The 10,150-nt window shown below is 38.3% G+C and overlaps 1 protein-coding gene across 1 annotated transcript in view; it reads right to left on the bottom strand.

The window, feature by feature from the left end:
* Positions 1 to 2,459: 2,459 nt before the first annotated feature.
* Positions 2,460 to 10,150, bottom strand: part of dip2a (disco-interacting protein 2 homolog A) — a 152,038-nt gene continuing 144,347 nt past the window's right edge. Inside the window, exons 34-39 of the mRNA XM_052149031.1 lie at positions 9,158 to 9,219; positions 8,940 to 8,997; positions 6,704 to 6,778; positions 6,383 to 6,557; positions 6,027 to 6,150; positions 2,460 to 5,199 (exon numbers count right to left, since the gene is read on the bottom strand). Of these exons, the coding sequence (XP_052004991.1) occupies positions 4,947 to 5,199; positions 6,027 to 6,150; positions 6,383 to 6,557; positions 6,704 to 6,778; positions 8,940 to 8,997; positions 9,158 to 9,219 (747 nt within the window). The 3' untranslated portion in view covers positions 2,460 to 4,946. The remainder of the gene's footprint in view (positions 5,200 to 6,026; positions 6,151 to 6,382; positions 6,558 to 6,703; positions 6,779 to 8,939; positions 8,998 to 9,157; positions 9,220 to 10,150) is intronic.

Here is a 10,150-nt window from a genome sequence, read left to right as displayed (position 1 = left end):
GATAAAGATGCTGAATGTGCTTTACAATCCTTGCAGCAAAACCAGTCTCACCTCTTACAAGTCTATTGCAATATAAAATATTACATAAGTGGTGGCTCATGTTGTTCCCATTACTGTTTAGTCAAGAAATGAAACTTTCTTTGTTGATTTGAGCAGCATCTAATTTTCTCCACGTTGCTGCAAAAAACATGAAGTGTTCATGGGTTTCTGGTATCCCAGTAATAAGTTATTACACAAGTTCTGTACATAATTACAGCAGGCTTACTGCCTGTCCTTTAAACAATGAACACAATAAAACAAAGCAAGGATTGTTAGAAGTGGTCTCAACAGAGCTGGCCAATGCAAGGTAAAGTGCTCCTGAAAAACACAAGCAATTATTTCCACAGAAAGTAAAATAAGCATTAAAAGCCCTCACCTGCAGTTGCCATTTTTCCTGAAATAGATGTACCATTTGTTTGGTATTTTGTAATTAATTAATTGTCAAGGGAAAACACTTTTATCAATAATAATTATAAGTAGGATAAATGTCACTTTCATTCATTCATCTGAAACAGGAATATAAAATAATCTAGCCATGAATGGCAATGCCATTCAGTGAAAAAATAGCTCAGATTTCTCAGATTGGGACTTGGTTACCTGAATAAGACTTTACATCGAATCATTGTAATTACCCTGATTCCTGTCCTGTACAGTCTAGAAGCTCACATATGAACAAATGGTCCACATACATCTGAAAATACTTAAGGGCCATGTTGAAACATTAGCTGGTAATGCATAAGCTTGTGAATTTGAGGAGCAGCTTATGCACAGCACACTTTTGGAACTGCTTTAACTATGACTAAAATCAGGACTCTTGGACTGAGATCTGTCCACTAAAAGAAGGGTTTGGCTCAACTATGTTTACATTCAGAGAAAATGGAGTAAGATTGTTTTATAATTCACATTTGGCTGGACAATCTTTTGCACTTTGAAGCATTTTCAACTGTTTGTGTAGTTACTGTGTTTTGGCTTTGTAGGGCAATATGTTTACTGATAGCCCTGAAAAGTGTAAAAACTGCGGTTCTGTGGTTCTATTAAAACATTTGCTCTTGGGTGCATTTCCCAAAAGCACTGCTGGCCAACTGAAGTTGTAAGTTCTGTCTTTACCAAAATAGTTCAATGATTTGGTGTCTCCTGAAACCGTAGTTCCAATAGCATTGCAAAGTTGTGTGGTTGGAACTACAAATCTCCACCTGTGGTTATAAGTTTCTGGTTATATTGCAGTGTTAACGTCATTTCACTTCACTGAGACTGTATCTTTTATTCCATACAGTACATATCTTTCATTCTGTAATGAGGGCAGGGCCGGGTCGTGATTCCGCACACCCGGCCCCTAATCAGGCTAATTAGCCCTCAAGAGGGATAAGGGCCGACTGAAGACCAAAGATCCTTTGATCAAAGAGTTGCGTACTCTTTCAAAACATGCGTGCGGGTCTTTCTTACCGTATTCCACCTAAAACACGGATACCAGGAAAATTCCGTGTTTGGCGGGAAGCTTTTTTCATAAAACCCGGAAATTCCGTGTTTGGAAGGGAAAGAGTTAATATAATTATCATTTAATTATTTTTAAACCATTAAAATCAAATTTTGTCTAAATTACACAATGATGATTAATCGACTTTATGGACGTTGCAGTTTTTGTCGTCTGTTAATGCTGATGTTCTGTGAAGCTGCTTTGAAACGATGTGTGTTGTGAAAGGCGCTATACAAATAAAATTGAATTGAATTGAATTGAATTGAAGACAGCAGAGCGACAGAGAGAGAGCGAGAGATTTACGGACAGCTGTCCGACACCTTTTTGTGTGTGCTTGTCTTTTAGGTTGAGTTTTATATTCAACTATTATTAATATTGTCAAGCCGGTTCTCGCCTCCTCCTTTCCCTGTAACCCCTTTACACTGTGTTTTTTCCGAAAGCGGCTCCTGAAACGTCATGTACACTTGGCTGTTTTCTGTATACCAATAACATGTCTTGATTTCAGTCAGAGAACACAACTTAAGTGCTCATGTAAATGCATAAGCAACGTTCTTACAGGCTTTTAAAGATTGTGCATCTTTGTATGTTCTCAAATGCATGGGGGGAAACCAGAGTATGACGTAAGAGGGAAACACCACTATTGCAGCACAAAGCAGCAGCAGTTTGTGATAATACAGTATAAGGCAACAAATACAAAAGCAAATAAGGGTCATCAGGAAATAAAGTGAAGCAAAGTAGAAAAAATAGAGCAAAGTTGGCTCTAACACCATATTCATGAAATGATGTTACTGTGGAGAAAACCGCTTAGGCTACAGATTCGCATGTACAGTCAGGTCCATAAATATTGGGACATAGACACAATTCTAATCTTTTTGGCTCTATACACCACCACAATGGATTTGAAATGAAACGAACAAGATGTGCTTTAACTGCAGACTTTCAGCTTTAATTTGAGGGTATTTACATCCAAATCAGGTGAACGGTGTAGGAATTACAACAGTTTGTATATGTGCCTCCCACTTTTTAAGGGACCAAAAGTAATGGGACAGATTAACAATCATAAATCAAACTTTCACTTTTTAATACTTGGTTGCAAATACTTTGCAGTCAATTACAGCCTGAAGTCTGGAACGTATAGACATCACCAGACGCTGGGTTTCATCCCTGGTGATGCTCTGCCAGGCCTCTACTGCAACTGTCTTCAGTTCCTGCTTGTTCTTGGGGCATTTTCCCTTCAGTTTTGTCTTCAGCAAGTGAAATGCATGCTCAATCGGATTCAGGTCAGGTGATTGACTTGGCCATTGCATAACATTCCACTTCTTTCCCTTAAAAAACTCTTTGGTTGCTTTCGCAGTATGCTTCGGGTCATTGTCCATCTGTACTGTGAAGCGCCGTCCACAATGAGTTCTGAAGCATTTGGCTGAATATGAGCAGATAATATTGCCCGAAACACTTCAGAATTCATCCTGCTGCTTTTGTCAGCAGTCACATCATCAATAAATACAAGAGAACCAGTTCCATTGGCAGCCATACATGCCCACGCCATGACACTACCACCACCATGCTTCACTGATGAGGTGGTATGCTTTGGATCATGAGCAGTTCCTTTCCTTCTCCATACTCTTCTCTTCCCATCACTCTGGTACAAGTTGATCTTTGTCTCATCTGTCCATAGGATGTTGTTCCAGAACTGTGAAGGCTTTTTTAGATGTTGTTTGGCAAACTCTAATCTGGCCTTCCTGTTTTTGAGGCTCACCAAAGGTTTACATCTTGTGGTGAACCCTCTGTATTCGCTGTGGTGAAGTCTTCTCTTGATTGTTGACTTTGACACACATACACCTACCTCCTGGAGAGTGTTCTTGATCTGGCCAACTGTTGTGAAGGGTGTTTTCTTCATCAGGGAAAGAATTCTTCAGTCATCCACCACAGTTGTTTTCCGTGGTCTTCCGGGTCTTTTGGTGTTGCTGAGCTCACCGGTGCGTTCTTTCTTTTTAAGAATGTTCCAAACAGTTGATTTGGCCACACCTAATGTTTTTGCTATCTCTCTGATGGATTTGTTTTGATTTTTCAGCCTAATGATGGCTTGCTTCACAGATAGTGACAGCTCTTTGGATCTCATATTGAGAGTTGACAGCAACAGATTCCAAATGCAAATAGCACACTTTAAATTAACTCTTGACCTTTTATCTGCTCCTTGTAAATGGGATAATGAGGGAATAACACACACCTGGCCATGGAACAGCTGAGCAGCCAATTGTCCCATTACTTTTGGTCCCGTTCACCTGATTTGGATGTAAATACCCTCAAATTAAAGCTGAAAGTCTGCAGTTAAAGCACATCTTGTTCGTTTAATTTCAAATCCATTGTGGTGGTGTATAGAGCCAAAAAGATTAGAATTGTGTAGATGTCCCAATATTTATGGACCTGACTGTATACAGGGGTAAAGAGAACGGCAACTACGCACACATGTGAATGCCACTTTCATGTCTTAAGCAGCTTTCTCGCAATAACCGGCTTTCTGGTGTCCATGTATACAACCTCTAATTTGACATCCATTCAATCTGAGCAGATATTTTTACTCCACCCCTTCTATATGTTGAACCAACATGGTTCGAAGGATGGATGCACGACATAGTTACAGTTAACAGTTTCAGGAAACAATTGTGACTAGCTAGATAATTTCTCCAACAATGCATCATACTATGGTAGTTAAGCAGTGAGTTACATCATTGTACTTAAAACACATTTCTGTTTGTTTGAGCATCACAACCAGACTGATGCGTTAGCATTGGCTCAACCATTGGCGTGGTTTGGGGCGGGACTATCTGTTTGATTGGACAATGACAGACATGTTCAACCAATAGCAATTATTTTTGCGATTCCATTTCCTAACAGTAGTGCTGCAATAAAAAGAGCATAAACCAAAAAAAAACGATGCTGATAGTAATGCCATGAAATGAAATGCATTACAAAGTTTGACATGCCCTTGTAATACATAGCAATGGTCTGCACACTGCTCCCAGAATCTGCATCCTGCTTCTGACATCAGGCACTCCTTTTCCCAACAGGGCAAGTCCTCTTCACACAGGAACATTCAAAACCAGTTTGTGTCATATGTGCAGAACAAGTGTGCTTGAATGAAATCTGAACTCATAGTTATGCCACACAAGAAATCATTAAATGAATCCATATTTGCAGTCATTTGCCCTGATACACTGGAGTTACAGTTAGATTTTCAAGGCATTCTCACAGTTTGATATAAAAAATGCATAGCTCCATCAAGGACTCTTCATGTTTGTGGAAGAGAAAGCCATGAGGCAAAACTGTCCAAACTTTCCCCCCCAAGTCCTCTTTTGCACTCTTCTGTAAATGTGCATGTTTGCATATGCAGATTTTTCTGGCATCTGGTTCTGTTCCTCCATGTTAGACATTCTCACATGTTGTAGGCCACGTATATCGGGTCCAGCTGGTCAGCAAGGAAGCCATCCCGCAAATGCATACGCTGCTTCTCCCCTCTGGAGTTGATGGGAATGACTCCAGGGTCGACCACCACAACAACCCCAACAATAAGATAATGCTCTTCCAGAACCACATTAGTCACCAGCGCCACAAGATCCAGAGCTTCCTGTTCTGAGCCCTCGAGTTCCACCACTACCACCAATAGATTAGTCCATGTGAACACAGCACTGAGGAGAAGGGAGAGTGAAAGAGTACTTAGTTATCTTTAATTCAGTTAATTTATAAATAGTTAAAATAAGAGTTATTTTCATCAGCATTTAAATGTGTGTAACTTCTGTGCCACTTGTGTCGCCAAACACAATTACAAAAATAAATGACAATATAGGAGTGCACCATATATTGGCAGGCAATATATTATTGGACGATAACTGGGAAAATCTAAATGTTATTATCGCACTGATATTGGAATTACATCTGATATTTTCAACAATAATTTGTTACAAGGATTACCATACATACACACATAAATGGAAATGCTAAATGGTACTTGCCATTCAAGTCAGCATACATCTATAATATAGTCACTGGTTCACATTACATCCACCACATCTTAAATAGCAGCAGTTAAGAACTGGTGAATTATTTTAACGTCACTAACTTTGTTTTTAAGTGCATTGCTTTTAATTAATTAGCTGCAGATACAGTTAAAAGGCTAAATAAAAAGTAAAATGATCGGTTATCGGTATCAGCCCAGAAATTTCATTTGTGGCATCCCTATTTTCAAACACTCCTTTGATTGCCTTGATTGGGCAAACAGGTAGCCACGCACCAAACGCACATCATTGATTAAGGCCCGTCCAGTCTGGCCACTCAAACAAATTAAGAGTCCCAGTTTTGCAATTTCGTTTGGTGCAGTTTTTACACTCTTTCAAACCAGTGCTATAGTTGTAGAACAATTTACATGTCAAAAAGTGATTTGATTAAAGTGTTACATGTAAAGGTTAGAATCTGATTCTATGAGGTACAAGATAAACCTTGTAGAAATATAGCTTACCACTCTGCAATGCTTTTGTGTGACCTTATCACAGACGTTTCAATGTCAATGGGATGATAACGCATTCCCCGCAGCTCTAAAGTCTCATCAAGAGACCCAACCACATACAAGGCATCATGGCGCTCTAGAAAAAATTATAAAATAATGGGTTTCTCTGGTAACCAACATTTTGTTAGTGTGTTGCATTTGATATGAGTAAACATCAAAAATGTTAAGGATGAATAGTACATGTACATTTCAATTCAATTATTAACTTTCATCTTAAGAGTCCCTTACCAAAATGTATTCCATACCCCAGAAATATCCTTAAATGGGACAATAGTGTGTGTGTCTGGTTTTACTTATTGAATGCATACCTCCACTGGCATCTGTAAGTTCCGTACGACGTAAGAAGCCGAGATATCCAGTGCGAGCCCACACTGTCTGTGTGTCACCAAAGCTCAGTCTGGTGCTGAAGTGGTCAGCATGTAATGCCTCCTCCCCATAAACAGTATAATATCCTGTGGCATTATGGGGGCTGCTCACCCAGATCTGTTTCAAAATTCAAATAGAGTCCCATAAATTCACTACACAAAATAACAGGAAATACATCAGATAATACAAAATGCAAATACGAACACGGTTCATTTGAGACATTTTTGGATGATCTCCTGATTGATGGCGAGGTTGAAACTTACTTCACCCAGGTGAGAATCTCCCAAAGGTCCTTTGGTTTCTGTGTTGGCAATTATAACCTTCACTCCAGGCAAAATCTGTGTGGTGAAAAACATTAATTATTCAGACATGAAACTTTACATGGCCCAAGCTGATCAGTCTTTTGACATGTTATTTGATAGCTAATCAACTAGCCAATAACTCCTTTGTCAAGCATTTAAACTACCTCTATCATTTGATGGTAATCCGGTTTTACTGCTGCGTGCTATGAGACTGAAACCCTCCTCCTCCCCAACACCACCTGTCTTCTAGAGCTGCTACAGGGGGATTGTATGTCAGCTGCGCATCATGTTCTACATGTACATCATTTACCTTCAATTGTGCTGCAGCAGCATCATATCTTACATGCGCAACACAGCATGTCTGTGTATGTTCTAGCAAGTCTTTGCACTTGCTCGATAGCATCAGTAATGTAAAAACTTGTCATACCCATTATAATACTTTAAAATGTATTCAGAGAGTTCTTGACTGAAATATCTATATAATGAATATATAGTTGGGTTCAAAAGTCTGTGTTCACATTGAAAATGAGAGTTATAGATTCTTAAAAATTATAAAAATTAACATGACATAATTATGATAATACCATGGTCTGTTCTAATACTCTATTCTGATTGTCTGGAATGCATGCGGTTCAAACCGTTGAATGCAAAGGTCAGTTTTAATCACTGTTCAATATTAATGCACTGTTTGTAACCATAGCAACATAACATTACAGCGCAAGCAGAGTGAGCAATAGCAATTGAAAACATTTCCTAACCACTTTCATCAGCGTAGCTAATATAAATCGAATTCAGCTTGTTTTGCACGGATACCATACCGATGTCTCAGAGGTCAAAATCTGCAGGTTCCAGAGTGTTTTGAATGGTTTCCCCCTTATTATACATTAAGTGCTACTTTTACTGTCACTGCCACATTTGTAATGTCGTTTTTTTCCACACTAATGTGAAAGTGACAATGAATACAAATTAAATTATATCTCTGAAGTGCCAACACCACTACATTCTGTGGATATTATCATTTCTGGATTGTGCATTTAAATTCAGTTTTGACGTATGTGGTCACACTACTTTTTCCTCTGTGTCTGATTTAGAATTGGCAGAGCTGTAGATCTAACAGCCTTTAGATAAAATTAACCATAATTTCTTGTTAGTCCATTAAAAATGTATGCTGCAAAAAGTCTATGACAGCTGTAACTAATTAACTCTGGCAAGTGACCATGGTATACATGGGATAATCCACGGCTAGGTGTGCGTTAAACGATTTTAAATGCACGATGTTGAGGCGAAGAACCACCCAACGTGAAGCATCATCTAACCGTGGATTATCCCTTACTTATACAATTAGTTATACAATTAAACATTATATTAATCTGCACTATTTCAAGGTCACTAATCAAATAAGCAAATCTGTGACATTGACCATGTTACATTCTTTTTACAAAAGATCAGACTGGCAGGGTTCCATTGAAGCTCACAAGAAGCTTTATAGAACATGCTGGGACAATATGGATGATCAGGTTCTGCACAAACTTGTGGAGTCCATTTCAGAAAATACAAAATAGAAAGATTTTCACAAATGGACTTCTGGACCCCACCGTACATAGACAGTATTTACGAGTTCTCATATAATCCTTGAGCATAATCAGGGGAAATAGATTGGCTTGATGTCCACAATGCAGGGCCTGTACACTTGACTCGACTCACTAAATTGCATCTTGGACTCTTTTTGTACAAAGAAGTTAATGGTCAGTGTCACAAATTCATTTACATTTGATAAGTGAAAGAAATAGAGCAGAATCTTAAATATTTCCTCTTTTTTTCAAAATAATAAAACTTCCTGTTTATTTCCAGGTTTACTTGATTCTAAATGGTCAGTCATGACATTCTGCAGTCAAATAATTACATGTAACAACAAAGACCTTTGTCTCAAGTAACCGATTTCCTACATAGCTTTGCTAGTTTCATGTCTTTTGTTTCACTTTGCAGTCTATTTATTCACAAATAATTAAGTAATTTCAACTCAAATCCATATTTCATATGTCCATTTATTTGGTAAGTAGTTGTGTAATAAGCAGTAGTCTCCATTTCGCATCAGGGTCCTGATCACACTGTTGTTGTTTACTTGAGATAAAACCCCACTGACTGTACATTATCTCTTATATTATATTATTTGAAGCTGATGTGTGAGGTTTCTCACCTTCCCAGATTCCATCAGTGGTAGACTGTGTGGTGAGCCTCTCTCAACTAATCGAACCCTGAGACACATGAAAAAGATAAAACATTTATCAAACTTATAGTCATTCATTGGTTAAAAAAACTCTTTGTATCTAGTCATACAATAGCTCTGAGCTTCAATATAAATACCTAATAACTTAATACATGATTTAAATAAAACATTAGGGTTAGTAATATCACCTGTCATGCCGAAGGGCTCTCATGTCTAGATAAACCGTGGTGGGGTCTGGCCCAGCGGTTCCCTGGAAACAAAGAGCAGAGGGATGTTGGAAGACAGAATATACTGTAGCTGCCATGACATACTCAGTACTTACAGTAAACTGGTATTTACAGTACCTAAAGACACTAACACACTATGTGATCTGCAAGTTGCCATTTACCAGAAGCTGTCTTTTTGAAGATATAACTTATGGTTTATAATGACATTAAAATTGCCTTCACAAATAAACTACCAACACATCAGCATAGACAATGCCAGCTACTATTACTTTTAAGAAATGGGTTGATAACTTATAACAAACCTTCATCTATTAATAGAGTGAAAACACTAAGAAAACACAGTTGTAATGCATGGAAGGAAAAGGTGGTGACACAACAGGGCCCTCCAACTAGGATTATCAAAATGCAAATACTGTAGATTCTTAAAGGTGATGGGTGTCATTTTTTATGTAAATTTACAACTATACAGGATTAAAAACATACTGCTCTGTTGTAGCAACAAACCGGAGTTTGGCGACGCACTACCTGGCAGACAGGGGAAGTGTTTGGGAAACCAGTTTGAGAACATTATAAATAATGTTCTCAAACTGCTATTCTGTTTGGTGATGCTAGTGCTGCAGAAATGGCACACTTCACCACAAAAAAGGGTCACTACAATAGAACAGAGAGAAGTATATTGAGATTGTTTGTTAACTGTAAAAGTTTGTTATCCTTACTGGCACAACTACACAGGCACTGTAAATACTTAGTCCTTATACCATTTTTTTCTAACTCTATCTTCTTCTACAACTTTACAGAATAGAATAACGAGTTTCAGTAGATACAATGACCTGGGTCATTGTTATAAAACTTGTACCGGTACTAAAAAAAACTGCATGTAAATCAGCAATTCCACTCTACATGAGCGGCTACAAGCTTTGCTTTGGCACAGCCTAAGTATAAGTGCAGGACAAA

This window comes from Xyrauchen texanus, chromosome 18, assembly GCF_025860055.1.
Source record: "Xyrauchen texanus isolate HMW12.3.18 chromosome 18, RBS_HiC_50CHRs, whole genome shotgun sequence".
Lineage (NCBI taxonomy): Eukaryota > Metazoa > Chordata > Actinopteri > Cypriniformes > Catostomidae > Xyrauchen > Xyrauchen texanus.
The sequence above is the reverse complement of the archived record's forward strand: the minus strand, read 5'-3'. Positions and strand labels throughout refer to the sequence as shown.